Raw genomic sequence first — 14,225 nt, 5'->3', positions numbered from 1 at the left:
CCGTGTAATCATCGACATCCATTGAAACACCTGCTTCTTGTGGATTATGAGATTTTACCTTTTGTTGGAGCTTATTTTCCACTGTCATCAGGCACGCGGATGTAGGCAACGTCGGCCGTTTCCTCCAGCCTACATTTTTACGAGTAAAACGCTTTTATTCGGCTGGCTCAATAGCGCATCAAGGACGTCGGTGTACGTACTATCGGACAAATTAGAAATCGTTCCAGCGTCATAAAACCACTTCCGCTACTGTTGAAATCGCATCCCACACGAACCTTGTTCATAATAACACAGGAACGCAATAATCGTCATCCGCCTGATCCCCGATTTTTGCGGGGAATACATGTAATATTAATGCGTTCTTTCCAGCATTGGAAATTAGTTTTTGCTGTGGCGGATTGATTCTCATGTAGTGTTAATTTGGAAAAGTAGTTTGAGTAGGCCTTTATTCCGAAAAAACAATACAACTTTGCAATAAACTCCGTCCGGAAAATAAACAACAGCATAAACCTGAACGTAATATCACCATGTCCCTGCATGGCACAAATTAACATCGACAGTTCTGTCACAACAGACAAGAGGATCATCACAAGGCAAAATTTAATACATTTGGATCAAGAACGGTGTAAAACTGAAGACTGACTGACAAATGCTGTTCAGAATGTAGCAAAAATAAAGCAAGTCACGACGGAAAACTCCTTTTTCGGAAGCACCGATTATTCTCCAACAAATAATAAATTGTACAAGGAACGAAGCTCCGCATTCCAGACTAAAATAACAACAAACAAAATTAAATCTGCTTCAGATAAGCGGATCTAAATTACGTACACTGCACCAGTTTGAACGTATAAAACGCGAACCAAACTAATCGAAACCAATACCTTATAAAACATTTCGCCAGATTTTTCACTTAGGCATTTGATAGCTAAAACAGCAAAATCAAAAACAGTAAGCATAGAGCAATCGTTTTTTAACTATCAAGTAAGTATATATTATATAATTCATATATTATATAGTATATATTATATATTGAGTAAGTATATATAACAAAAATTCCCGGTGTAACAGTTCTCATCCATAATAGCTACCCGTAGACAATTACCTCTTATCCCAAGGCTTCGTCAATATCCCGGTCAAAAGCCCGCAGCATATCCGTTACTGTGCCGCGCTTCATCCGTACGGGCCGACCACTACTGGATATCTCCACTCGCACTTCCTCTCTTTTCGCCACAACTTCCGGCTCGGAGCGCTTCGGACGTCCGCGACGAACGGCCCTATCACCCTTTACTTCCGATGCCCCGCTACTCTTGTCAGTCAACTCCTCGACATCATCCCGGGCCGCTGGGACGGGATCCACACGACGCACGAAAGCGGTTGTGGTGGGTGCCGTCAGTGTGGATAATTTGATCAGCGCTTCCACCGCTTCCATCTTGGAGGCCTGCTGCATCTGCTCGAGAAGGTTAACCGACGGCAGCTGGAGGACCGGCGGAGCCTGGCTGATGGCCGCATAGGCGTGGGGTTCGTCGTCGGTTTTGTAATGCTGACGGGAATGAGACTTCCTGACACGATAGAAAACGGGACGTCGCGCGCTTGCGGGTGATGGTGCAGTCCGCCGGGGTTTGGCAACGGGTTGTTTTGTTTTGGGTGCAAATGCGACGGTGGGCGGCTTTGTGGGAAGCCTGTACTCATCCATATCTTCGATAAATTCTTCCTGCAGAAATGGAACAATATTAAAACAAGCTGAACAAACTGAACAAATGGTATGACATAAGTCAGCCGTTAAGTTCCAGTATGTTGACGGTGATATTCTAAGTCAGGTTACGTGGCATAAGTCTTATAAATAACCGCAGACGGTTTTCATAAATAACTTACACGTTGATTAAAAAGTAACCCATGTATAATACAAAAATTTATTACATCGTATAAAAGCCTTATCTGCATTTGATTTTATAAACTGTTCCTTAAATATACCGATATTCAATGATACCTATCGTTAATCTTCTAATCTCAAATTAACTGCGAAGTGTTGTAGTATCACTCACCTCCGGGACATCTTCGTCCATATATCCATCTGCCGCGGCACTATCTGTGCCATTCGAGAGCTCGGAAAATTTTGCAACCGGCTCTAACAAATCGGTCGTACATTGATCCGGTTTATTTTCTTGCTGTCGTTTTGCCGCTTTTTGCTGCTGCTTCTCCAGTAAGGATGCCGCGAAGGAACCAATTCCCGTGCTGTTGGCTTTAGCCGTGGAGATTCTCTTCGGGGATCGCGGGATTTGTGCCGTTTGCGCGAGACACGTATGTGCTACGTGGAACGTAGGAGCTTGTGCGAGAATCCAACTCATTATGGTGATTTGTACGCAGATAGTCGACAATTTGCGGAGAGATCAGGTCTTTAAATGCCTTTTCGCTGTTCTCCACGTTCTGAAAAAAGTACCAAAATGCTGGAGTAAGGTACTGCATCACATCACTAAACAAATATTTTGTGGAAATTTAAAACAAAACCTATCTTGCAAAATTAACTCAGTTAGTATTCTTGGTTAATTTTGCAAGTTAATCAATTTAAATTAATTAAACCCTCACTTAAATTAATTAAGCGATATTTTCATGCATGCAGCCGTACAATAAACCAAATGCAATTCCCAGTGTACTACGAGTAATACTTGTAAGTAAAAACCGACAAAAAACGCCAAAGTGAAATAAGTCTTGAAACATTATAATTCAAACACTCACGAGTTTACAACGGCGCAAAACAGTCCATTTTCGTGTACGTGTAATGAAAACAGAAGTTGCAACTAATGAATTATGAGGAAGTGTTAGGCTTTCTGCACAAAAACGGACGTAGGTTTTGTAAAACATATCTTCTGCAGCCTTACCATGATATCTCGAAGAGCACTGACCAAATCCAAAGCTTCCACGGTCTTAGTCACAACGGCCACGTACTCATTATCCTTTTCAAGACGGCGTTTCATATGACAGTTCCAGTGATTTTTCACACGGTTGTCCGAACGGCCTTCCAGTGCACGGGAGATTTTGGCCCACTGCGGACCCCATACTCTCCAGCAACTGAAAATCATCACTTCCTCGGCCAACGACCATTCTCCCTTTTTCAAATCAGGCCGCAAATTATTGTGCCATCTAAAACAGGAGTCGAATAACACGTTAATTATCTTGTAGTTGTAACTGGTAAATGTAAGCCACAAAACAAATGTTCATAACGATAAACTAAAGTCTCACAATCAGACACCGATAAGATCACTCGAAACACAGCGCTCGCACATCGAATTTTAGCGTAACAAATTAAAAAGCTGAACAAAATCAGAAAAATACCAAAAATGATTATGAAAATTAGCAAGATTTGTTAACTAACTAATATGGAAAGAAAATCACAAATAACCATTACCGCAGCCGAAACAGGATAACTGCATGATAAACCATGCAACGCTCGCTTGCATTCTACAAAATGCAAACGAATGCATATTCCAATATTCGCGATTATTCGGTACTCATTTTTCGTGCGATGCGCGATAGCAAGCGGCACACCGCACACACCTGGACGACTGCTACGGACGACTGACGATTCTCGCCAGGATGGTACCCTGTGGCGGTTGGCAGCCGTGCGCCTACGGTGCGCCGGGAAGTCATCGTAGGCCCATAACAACAAGTGCTTATTCCGGCACTTTTTTAACAGCGTGCGTTCGCAAACTATGTTGTTGGTTAATTAGACAGATACATGAAAATATTCAGAAAAGCATTATCTGCAAACGAGGAAAAAATGTGTGATAAACATGTTTGCCGTAATGTTAAATTTAGCGTTAATGCTGTGGCCACGGTATTGGATTACCGCCTCGAAAATTTTAGCACACGAACAGAAACACAGCGAATGCATAATTCCCTGTTGGCGCACTCCAAAATCCCTGTTTGTAAGTGACGTCAAAATGACACACTGCCAGTCTGCAGTCTCGGCGAGAATCACGAATACCGCTGCACTACACTGACTACATGTGAAATGCGCATACCGCCGCTTACGTAATCACACACGCGTGCATATCAGCACACGGCATGTGGAAGCCGGGAACGTTGTTCGAAACATGTTGGACAAGCATGCGCGGTGCATCCACCTGGCATGCTTTCCACCAAAACAATGAAGAACCAGATTAATTTGCAAAATTCTTGATAATAGAATTTTATTAAAATGTTTTCAAATTCAGAAAAGCCGCCGCAAAGAGATGTCGTTCCATGCCAGTTTAAACTGTCAATAATACTACTACAGAAAACCAAATCGTCAAAATTAAAAGAAACGTTCGAAATTGAAAAATCGTGCACGTAAGTATAAAAAACGTTCAAAAATTTTTTATTTTTAAGTATAATTTTCAAGCATCTTCACTTAGTCGGGAGCAATATATTCTGTATAAAATCGATAAAGAAATATGACAAATCACTGCATTAACTGTAACGGCTTATTAACAGTGAGCTTTAACATTGTTTTCGATTTCGAAACAACATACTCCCGTAGCGCCCATGAACCAACAAACTGCAGACAAACATTTCACAGCACATACCTTTCGCGGCACTGCTTCCCGACACGGCCAGGCAGGTTCTTGGCGATTTCCGCCCAGTGCGTCACACGCGGTCCGGAGGCATCGGGGTCGGTCTCCGCGTGGCCAGCGGAGCGGGCGTCCTGCACCAGCTGCACCAACAACGCATCCTCCTCCCGCGTCCAGTTGCCTTTGACCATGACTCGGGAGTTGAAGTACCGCTTCTCACTGGCTGCGGGCTGTGCGCGGACGGCTTTGCGGGCGGACGGTACTTTCAAAAGCGCACGATCGTCTTCCATTATCGCGTGGAGTGGACACGCTGTGTCCTGCGTCTAACCGGAAAATCACGTTATTCACAATGCAATATTAAGGGAACGAAAAATGGGAGAATTAGAATGGCATACGGGAATCGTTTAGAGCAGTCGTTATGCTGTTTTCGCGATCTTCCCACACTCGGTTGCCAACGGTCCGCGTGTAAGCCCCCACCAACGGCTGTTGTAAGGGAAGAAAAACTGCCTGCCCAACACCGTTACTAAGTGTTGAAAATCGGTGCAGTAAACGGGAAAATTATTATTGCGGTTTAAAATATTAGTACTCTCGATAAAGGCGGTTATAATGCGTGGCGACTTGTCAGGACAGCAAAATGGCGTCAGAAAAGTCGGCAGAATTTTCCAGCTCAAACAAGCCCCGGTTGAAGTTGCACATGACACTGGGGCCGACTGGAAGTTCAAACGAGGGAAAAACGAAGCGATTCGAAGTCGAACGGATCAGACAGCCAAGCTGCCCGTACGTGAGTATTTGTTCGCGAATAGGTGTATACAGGGAACTGGGTATGTTGCGCAGTATCGGCGTGGCTTATAAAGCGCCTATCAAAATAAGTGCGCAGTACACTACTACTGTGTGCTTAATTTTATTTTTACATTGTTTGCGTAATTTGAGGGTGTTAATTTAGGGCGTGCTGACCACCAGCACCCATTCGAAACCGGAAAGTAGCGCCTCCATGTGATAATATTCCTGGAGGAACTTTTTGGGAGGTGATCTATGCTAGCGAAAATATGGTATATTTCTTCAGGATATGTAGCCGTTGTCCACTGCCCAACCGGCTTGGAAAAATTATTGACTAGGCAAAATGCAAATTAGTAAAATACTAAAATACTGGACGTATTGTTACTGCTACCCGTAGTTTACAACTGAAAGTAAAATCTGCTTTATGTGAAGGTGTAAATTTGAATAATTCACTCCAAGTAAATTCTGATTTCCAGGTTCGGGAAGAATCTCAAGCGAATTAAATTTCTCCAGTTACAATTAATTAGTACTTGCCAGAACAGATATGTACACATTCTTTCGTAATGTTAAATTTAGAACTGTTTATAGTATTTAACATATTGTTTACAATCATATTAATTCTGGAAGAAAAAATACGGTAAAACAGAATTCCGATAATGTGATACTTGTTGTTTCCCACGTGGTTGTCGTTCTTTACCACGAAAATTCCATTATTTTTGGTACGTATACTTTTGGTACGTATACTTTTGGTACGTATATTTTTGTATATTTTTGTATTGGTACGTATATTTTTGGTACAAATTCGCAATATCTTCAGCGATGTGGGCAAGTATTTTAAGAAATTATACAGTGCACATTCTGCATGTCTTCATCCGTTGGTGCACTGGCCGAAAGACTCCAGAGTAACATGTTTTTATCCCGAAATTTAACAGCGATGCCATCCGGATTTATCAGGGTCAACCAAGTGTACGAATCACACCTCCTGTACTGATTAAAGTTCTGAAACGGGCCCCGCACGGAAAATGTTTATCTCTTCAGATCCCAGATATTTGTCGCAGCACCATTTGAACGGGCACAAACTCATTTCGCTATTAGAAATAAACCAGGAATTGTGGAAATAATTATTAGTTCGCAAATCATAAATAAAGTAAACTTCAAGACCATTCGTGCTCGAAAATCAAACAAAAATCGTAACTAAACTGAACCATGTAATATTCTGTAAATACATGATAACCGAAGATTTTACAAAGGAAAGGAAAGACCGTACAATTATACTGTCAAATTCGTAAATCAATAATTTAATGATGATGGCTTCCGTGTGGCAATCAGAGTGGCGGAAGGAACGAGACCTATACGAACAAATCACTCGTACAAATCGTGAAGTAAGAATACATTCATTTTCATTGAGCTCGTACTGCAAGCACGATCTGACCAACCAGTAGTACAAATAATTTTTCTGTAACAATATAACGCCCAATATAAAGCTAAAAGTAAAAACATAACAACTAATTAAAAGGCAAATTTCACTTTCAAGAAGCCAACAGAAATGAAAACACTGAACTAATGAGGCGCAAATGCAGTACATCGAATTCTGATTATTTACAATCGATTTCGGGATATCGATCTGAAGCGTTTTACTTAAGCATGCATAATGCATGAGATTTGTATATGACTCACCCAGGGAGAATAACGGTGCCTGCATATCATCTTCGGTAAATTCTTTCTTTGGAAAGTTGGTCATCATGCCGAACGGGCCAATCTCACCATCCTGACGGTTGAGTTCTGCGTAAAGTCTGACAGCGCTCAGTGGCTCATTGATGCCGAAGGACTGTACCAGTGGTTTTCCGTCAAACATACGAATCTGGACAGCAGAAAAGTGAGAAAATCAAAATTTTATTGTACCAAATTTAAACCTGGTGCATGTGATTTTTTAATTGACTGAAGTATCATAACTATTCAGGCTCAACTTTTCTTAACAACCGGAAAATGAAAAAAACTTTTCCGCAAAATAAACCTTTGATTCTTTCGCATGTTCGCTAGCGGCGCACATAACGACAATGTTACATTCATTTGCAAAGCTGGCGTTTCAAACTTCGATCAAAATTAAAAAAGTACAGTACCTGCATTAAACAAAAAATTTTCGTTTAAATCAAAAGTGACTTTTTTCATTTTAATCTTTACCTGAATGCGGGTTTTCGCATTCTGATCCAGATTGGCTGACGAATTGGTCGGAGTGGAGAACGGCGTGGGAGTGACGGATGGGACATTCCCCGACAGTGGTTGCTGTAGCAATAATACGACTACTGCACACAGTATAGAAAAAATAATAAAAAAACTCACTTCACGCTCTTTATCCCGGTTGCGGCGATCTTCCTCAATCAACGCTTTAATCTTCTCTTTGGCCTTTTTATCCTCCATCTTCTCACGACGCCGCTCTTCAGCAATACGCATCATCTCCACCTGGGCGGCTTTCTCTTTGGCATCCAGGATCTCCCGACCGCTGACGCGGCGGGCTTTTTCCCGTTCAATCTCATCTTTGCGCTCTTGCTCAGCCACTTCCGCACGGCGCTGCACGCGACGCTCTTCCAGCTTGCGCGCTTGCTCTTCCAACTCGGCTTCAGTTAAAGGTAGCTTCATCGTAGGAGCAGAATCTCCTGGAAGATAAGAATAATTTAAAAGATAATCTACTCATTCGACCACCCCGAAAGCCGCACATATACAGTTTACTACTTGTACGAGTATCTATATAATTAATTATCAATGTTTAAAAATTTGAAATTCGGGATTCAAATGCTCAAAAAATTTTCTAACATCGAGATTTTCTTGGACCCTGCCACCATTTTAAGCAAAAATCATAACCCCGGTTACTACATTAATAATAATCAATTTTAATTTAATAATCCAAATAATGAATTAAATATAAATAAAAAATTTCCGATACTGAGAATTTCTGGATGCTACCGTTTTCTGAATCCGCGAGCAAAACCTATTTACCTGCAGGTTGCGTATTCCCTTCTGATTCTTCGCCATCATCATCGGGATGCGACAAAATCCTGTACGAAATGTCAATAACGATACTTCATAAAAGTTATGTATCAAGAGAAGCAAGACTATGACATAAACTGCTAAAGCGGTTTCAATGCATGCCTACCATTCCATGGCGGTTTCCACGCTCCCGTGGCCAGTGGCAGCTAACGCTTTCTCTCTGCATAAAAGCGTATTTGTGAGAAATCTGACTGCGTGACAATAATAAACCGAGAAGCTCACATACGCTTTCTTTTGCGGGAAACCCATTTCCAAAAGGTAACTCAGCAGTGGATCTGCAGAATCCATGGTGCACTGTGTCCTTCAGTAATCGCACAACCAAAATTCCAGCACTCTGCCAGTGATACAACCCCTTCTTGTCTACTTGAATCCGGATCGCTTCAAGTGATCAAGAAAAGGAAAAACTTAACTAGGATCGCAACTCTATTGGGTAAAATCACTAAAATGAAAGGGTAAAAATTTTTTTAATTTCCTGAAGAAGTTTAGAACGGCTGGTGGAAAAAGGGAACTGTTTACAACCTTGCAGTTTACTGCAAAATCACTTCACGTGCCAACCGCTCTCAAGTGGCAGCCATCATATTGCTTGGACATTCCATGGGAAAGCACTCGTATTTGAATTTTTTAGGTGACTGTTTTAGAATTCAACTCGTTGTCTTCATTCTTCCAGGAACATTTTTCAGAAGTGATAAACAAGCAATATTAATAGAAAAATGAAAGATTCATTGGCAGTAAAATAGAAAGAATAGAAGAGAATTCAAGAGATAGAAAGGTAAAGACGATGAAATCTTCCTGCATGACACTGCGGACAGTTTGAGCGCATTGGTGCAATATCCCGGTACATACCCGTATATAAAAATGCTGACGTAATGGGTGATTCAATTTTTCCTGTGCCGCTTTTCTGTCTTTCCTTATGAATCAAAGCTCAAAGCGCCAAGCCTGTTGATTTTACAGATTATTTGCGCATCATTTTCATGTTTCTTCGATCTTCGGCATTGTCTAGACTAGAGATTTCTTCAGCTTTGGGCGCTTTTTCCTAAGTTAACCTTATTAATATCAGACATGCCACACTTTTATAAGTTAAACGTAACCAATACAAGCATAGCCAGCTTGACAACACAACCGGAGAATGTCCTGAAAACTCCGATATTGAGCGCGCCGCCTGTTGCATCCTGCGATAGCGATCAACTGGATGAGCAGGTGAAGCGGCATCCCGGCGAGGCAACGGCGGATTATTACCAGCGCAGTATGTATTTGATAGCTGGGATTTTATTAATCAGTGGTAATGCTAGCGGTTTCAGTGAAGCGGATGCTGGAAAAGGCCGTCCATCCCGATCCCGGGACACCATTACTCCAGCGTGCCTCGACGGCTCAGAAAATTCGCAATCAAATCAGCAATCTCCTCGGGCAGATGCGCGATGGCTGCCAGAATCCGTCCAAGAAGGAGGTGGAGGAATTCTGCGTCTATGCGAACCAGAAAGTCTTGGCCATTTTCAAGGAAGACCAGAAACCTGGTCCACGGCCACCACGGTATAATCCAGACGGTGTGCCGCAAAGCGTCCGGAAACCTGTCATTCAGAACGCTGTAGCGATTGGCTCCGGTTATCATCGGCATCAGGCTCCTTTCGTTAATCATGTAAAGGCAAAATTGTGTTGGGTGGTTTTTAAAATTAATATTAAGCGGCGATAGTATATTAAGTAATAATAATTATTAATTATTATTAGCCCTATCTTGATTATTGTATTAATTTTAATCATAGCCTGTTTTAATTGTTAAAGATGCATTATGTATGAATAAGTATGATTAGCGAGCGCAGGAATAATGATTTTGATGTATGTATTATATTTTTAAATGGTAATAATTATCATAATTACTACATTCGTATTCTAGCAGACATACCGATTTACGAGTACAGCCTGCAGATCGGCAAAATTTTTCGTTTCCCGTTATTCCAAGCGTTGATCGAGTAGCATGTGTGTTCTTATGAATCTTTATTCTGTAAAAGAAAATGTACTATTACAGTACCCAATACGTAATTTTATTTAGCGTATTCTGTTAGTGCCACTGCTAGTAATTAATTCAGTTTATTTAGTTAAAAACCATTTGAAGTAACAGTTGTAGTTTGATTACAGGAAAACAACTGGTTGAAGGAGCTGAAATCTTCGATCATGGTGGATGTATATAATGTAATGAAGGCTGACCGCGAGTATTTCGCCACCTCACTGAAAGAGCTGACCTACCGCGTGGATGAATTGACATACAAATTGAAGCACGTTGACGACACCGTCCAGACAACATATACGGATTGGCTGAAAGATTCCCAGTACATTCGGGAACGTATTGCGTGGGAAGTGGAAAGGGTCGGTTGGGACACGGATCGGCTGCAGCGCCAGATCGATCGCAATCACGACTTCGTGATGGGAAAGGAAATGCGCGGCGGTATTAACCATTTTCACATGTATCCACTGCCGAAGAAGGCGTACTATGACGAGCCGGAGGAGATGCAGCCGGACACGAATGATTCGGGTATTCAGTTGGACGAGGACAGTGACAGTTGTCGCGGCAGTGGCACCAGCGAATGCTCAGGTGAGACGACTGCGCAGTATCATTGGTTATTGGAGAGAATTTTCGCATTGCGGTGTCGTTTTGCTGGGTGTACTTTAATTAATTCGACATTTCGTTGATGAATTGGTTTTGTTACTGACGAAAGTCAAACTGTGTATGTTACGGTTGTTAATTACGCCAGTAATTACCTACTGAGTAGTCATATCGTTTTTGGTTTCCGACTACGGTGCCGGTAAGGCTTAACAAAGTATTACTAGAAGTACAGATACTTTCTCGGCTTCCTGTAATGTTTTTGTGTAATCAAGAATTTTTTCAGAAGTTGAAGAAGTGTGTGGAAGTGACCATATTCCCTTAACGAAATCGGATGTCGAGTTATATGTAATGCAGTCTGTGATAGTAATGGTGCTGATGAATATCTACCGGAATCGCTGGAATCGTCGGTTTCTTTGGATGACAGTTTTCAAGAGATTGTGGATGAAGAAAAAGGTGTGATATCTGTAATGTAGATAGAAATCAGTTAATTACGTACACTTTTGTTGTCCGATTGAGAAAAGTTGGGAGTGCTGTTTTGTTGCATCCAGTGGAAAACATTTTTTTAAACTGCAGTTGCGATTGTGGATTTGCCAGATTGTGCCGTTAATGATGAGGAAATTGGAGATGATGATGTTTTCTGGCCGGCAGAAGAACTGGTGGCGGCATGCGGTGAGCAAGAAGCATCTAGCGGCATTCGTATGGACATCGATACCGGTGATGACGCCTTGGCGGATGAAAGCGCGGACAGTGCGCAGAGTGTGGCAGAACACACGGTACGGAAATTGGGTTACTGAAGACGGAAGTACTGTAAATGTACAATGTTGCAGTGAGGACTAACCTGCTTATGACTTTAGAATATTTATTGTTTTTCGCTTCTCATGATCATGTGAATCACAACGACCATTGCTTGTTGGTTTAGGTGCGGATGCGAAAGGGGATTCGAGGTTTTTTTCCGTGGATGGTTGTTTTGGTTTTAATCTTGTTGTTGTTGGTTAAAGGTAAGACTTGTTTGGGCTTTCTTTGGTAAAATCATCGCCTGCCGGTGGTGAATGGTCTGAATTTTTAGTGGTGCGATTTGGAGATGCTGTAGCGGCTTCTATAGCTGGTGAGTGTGCTACTTATTTTGCTTTACTTTCATTGGCTAATTTAGCTTTCAGCGCATTGCCGCTTATCGAAGACTGCTCAGAAATATACTGAATAGCAAAGTCTTTTTATTATATTTCGGTTATTTCGATCTGCCTATAGCTTTTCTGTGATTTTGCCGGCTAAATATGTAATTTGAATCGTGTTTGAGTGTTTTATTTGATATCGATGGTATTTACTTATTTGTTAGTTTGTGACAACAATTTTTTCGAACTGTAAGAAATTTAACAGTATGCTGTATTCGTTTACGTAAGTATAGCATTCACGGTTTGTAGTGTAGTGGCTACGCGCCATATTAGCGCGTAGCAACCCGCATGACTGTGTTGACCTGTAGAGGACGCATTTTATGTGGTACTACGAGTATTTCCATTATTATCATTATTACTCAGTATCTATCCGGCCAGAGTGGCACAATAAACATCTGTGCCAAGACGTGACAATTGGCGTGAAGTGTAGTATTCTCTGAACTCTGAAGCGGGAAAGGAGAAGAGGAAAGCGAGCGCTATATAATAAGAGATCGAAAATGACGACCACAACCGATCAATTGACCAAGTTCAATCCGGAAACCATGGACTGGAAGGCGTGGAAGTTTTTGTATGATAATTATACTGTGCTGACCGACCTTCATACGGACAAGCACCGTGCCTTGCTAATAAACAGTCTGGACACGAAGGCCCTGCAGCTTTTAGTTTCGATGTGCAAACCCAAGATGCCGTCCGACTTCACACTGGGTGAACTGGTCACGAAGCTGGAAACGGCCTACGCCCGTACACGAACCAAATAACCGAGTGGGCGCTGTTCTTCAGTCTTCAGGACGAAAAAAGAAAGCCTGGTGGACTTCGCGACACGTTTACGTGACAAAACGATCCTATGCGACTTTCCGGCAACAGTGCTGGAGAAGAATTTAAGTGCTGTGCTCGTGGCAGGCGTCAAAAGCGACGCAACAAGACGCTACCTAATGCTGCAAGAGCTGAAGACGTTCGACGCCGCCCTCCAAATTGCTATCAAATATGAAACAAGCGTGAAAGAGGCGAGAAAAACTAATGTGGAAGAGAATGTGGTGAACAACATTAAGAAGCGAGAAATAAGAGTGAAGAAAGAGGAGAAGAGCAGTAGAGAAAGAGACAGGAAGAGAATGATGACGAAAGTGGAAGTGAAGAAGAGATGCCGTCCCGGCGGAAATGTAAAGATGTGGATCCTGGCGGCATACGCCAGAAGAATGCTGGTATAAAACACCAGATGCAATGGTTGCGGCATGAAAGGCCATATAGAGAGGGCATGCCAGCAGAAGGACAACAAGAAGAAGGAAAGGTCAATACCGTCTACAATGTCGAGGAAGATTATTTCGACATTTTGCCATAATGTTCTGCTTTTTCACTTCATTTTAAGGGTGAAGATGTAGTGTAGTGGCTACGCGCCATATTAGCGCGTAGCAACCCGCATGACTGTGTTGACCTGTAGAGGACGCATTTTATGTGGTACTACGAGTATTTCCATTATTATCATTATTACTCAGTATCTATCCGGCCAGAGTGGCACAATAAACATCTGTGCCAAGACGTGACAACGCTTCCGGCTTATTTTGTATACATTTTAGCGGGATAGTAATGACAGGTTGGTGTGCATAATAATTCGATTGCATTTTTCAGACTTTGTGAATGGCGATGGTGAAAATTCTTTCTGGTCTACGTATCTGCATTGCGTGAAAACAACGGAAGCCCGGGATTGTTTTGCATTTTAAATTTTACGTTTTTAAAGTTTACACGATCTGACCTGAGGATCGATCTCTTTCTCGGTATTTTTGAACTTCTCTTACCTTTATTCCGTTGTAATATTGCAAAATGTAAACCTCTGTACATTTTGTTGTATATTTTGTATACTGTTGTACATTTGTTAGCCGTTTGCGGTGAGATTAGACATGTGCAGGCCGTTTTGGTTTATATTACTTCCCTTTATTATTATTATTATTATTACATCAGGAGCAGACAACCCGCTAAACGGGACTTCAACGTCTGGTCGGCACAACACTAAACAAAATAACAATTTCTAAGACAGATCAACTGTTCGGAGAGCAAATTTGAAAAATCCCACCATCAACACTGAGTATATGCAAGTTA

At 41.8% G+C, this 14,225-nt stretch overlaps 3 protein-coding genes across 7 annotated transcripts; 1 reads left to right on the top strand and 2 right to left on the bottom strand.

Moving 5' to 3' along the window:
- Positions 1-438: 438 nt before the first annotated feature.
- Positions 439-5,280, bottom strand: LOC129582612 (uncharacterized). Of its 4 annotated transcripts, XM_055474159.1 has the most exons (5): positions 2,877-3,018; positions 2,043-2,424; positions 1,103-1,711; positions 882-925; positions 439-769 (listed from the first exon to the last, which is right to left on the bottom strand). In XM_055474159.1, the coding sequence occupies exons 2-3, from the start codon at positions 2,343-2,345 to the stop codon at positions 1,106-1,108; spliced, it is 909 nt and encodes a 302-aa protein (XP_055330134.1). In that variant the 5' UTR covers positions 2,346-2,424; positions 2,877-3,018; the 3' UTR covers positions 439-769; positions 882-925; positions 1,103-1,105. The 4 variants fall into 4 exon arrangements, with proteins under 4 accessions (XP_055330134.1, XP_055330133.1, XP_055330135.1 ...); XM_055474158.1 differs by lacking the exon at positions 882-925; XM_055474160.1 differs by lacking the exons at positions 439-769; positions 882-925; positions 1,103-1,711 and adding exons at positions 4,563-4,870; positions 4,943-5,280 and having other exon boundaries at positions 2,090-2,424; positions 2,877-3,138.
- Positions 5,281-6,338: 1,058 nt separating this feature from the next.
- LOC129582706 (UBX domain-containing protein 1-like) lies at positions 6,339-8,872 on the bottom strand. 2 transcript variants are annotated; one of them, XM_055474302.1, is made up of 7 exons: positions 8,596-8,872; positions 8,476-8,529; positions 8,319-8,377; positions 7,665-7,978; positions 7,506-7,607; positions 7,002-7,185; positions 6,339-6,673 (listed from the first exon to the last, which is right to left on the bottom strand). In XM_055474302.1, the coding sequence occupies exons 1-7, from the start codon at positions 8,655-8,657 to the stop codon at positions 6,615-6,617; spliced, it is 834 nt and encodes a 277-aa protein (XP_055330277.1). In that variant the 5' UTR covers positions 8,658-8,872; the 3' UTR covers positions 6,339-6,614. The 2 variants fall into 2 exon arrangements, with proteins under 2 accessions (XP_055330277.1, XP_055330276.1); XM_055474301.1 differs by having other exon boundaries at positions 7,506-7,978.
- Positions 8,873-9,291: 419 nt separating this feature from the next.
- Positions 9,292-14,045, top strand: LOC129582701 (uncharacterized). The gene is made up of 8 exons (XM_055474294.1): positions 9,292-9,612; positions 9,668-10,002; positions 10,500-10,953; positions 11,249-11,418; positions 11,539-11,738; positions 11,885-11,963; positions 12,032-12,070; positions 13,758-14,045. The coding sequence occupies exons 1-6, from the start codon at positions 9,429-9,431 to the stop codon at positions 11,940-11,942; spliced, it is 1,401 nt and encodes a 466-aa protein (XP_055330269.1). The 5' UTR covers positions 9,292-9,428; the 3' UTR covers positions 11,943-11,963; positions 12,032-12,070; positions 13,758-14,045.
- Positions 14,046-14,225: the final 180 nt, after the last annotated feature.

This window comes from Paramacrobiotus metropolitanus, unplaced genomic scaffold (assembly GCF_019649055.1).
Source record: "Paramacrobiotus metropolitanus isolate TYO unplaced genomic scaffold, Prichtersi_v1.0 Parri_scaffold0000008, whole genome shotgun sequence".
Lineage (NCBI taxonomy): Eukaryota > Metazoa > Tardigrada > Eutardigrada > Parachela > Macrobiotidae > Paramacrobiotus > Paramacrobiotus metropolitanus.
Note: the sequence above shows the minus strand (reverse complement) of the source record. Positions and strands in the feature narration are given on the sequence as shown.

Bases quoted from the DNA above. Each gene is read 5' to 3' on its own strand.
- LOC129582612 (XM_055474159.1), bottom strand. From the start codon at position 2,345: ATGAGTTGGATTCTCGCACAAGCTCCTACGTTCCACGTAGCACATACG. The intron at 1,712-2,042 runs GTGAGTGATACT...CCATTTCTGCAG, and splicing joins TGGACGAAGATGTCCCGGAG to GAAGAATTTATCGAAGATAT.
- LOC129582701 (XM_055474294.1), top strand. From the start codon at position 9,429: ATGCCACACTTTTATAAGTTAAACGTAACCAATACAAGCATAGCCAGC. The intron at 9,613-9,667 runs GTATGTATTTGA...TAGCGGTTTCAG, and splicing joins GGCGGATTATTACCAGCGCA to TGAAGCGGATGCTGGAAAAG. The intron at 10,003-10,499 runs GTAAAGGCAAAA...GTTTGATTACAG, and splicing joins AGGCTCCTTTCGTTAATCAT to GAAAACAACTGGTTGAAGGA.
- LOC129582706 (XM_055474301.1), bottom strand. From the start codon at position 8,657: ATGGATTCTGCAGATCCACTGCTGAGTTACCTTTTGGAAATGGGTTTC. The intron at 8,530-8,595 runs GTATGTGAGCTT...GCTTTTATGCAG, and splicing joins GGTTTCCCGCAAAAGAAAGC to AGAGAAAGCGTTAGCTGCCA. The intron at 7,186-7,505 runs GTAAAGATTAAA...TCTGCTGTCCAG, and splicing joins ATGCGAAAACCCGCATTCAG to ATTCGTATGTTTGACGGAAA.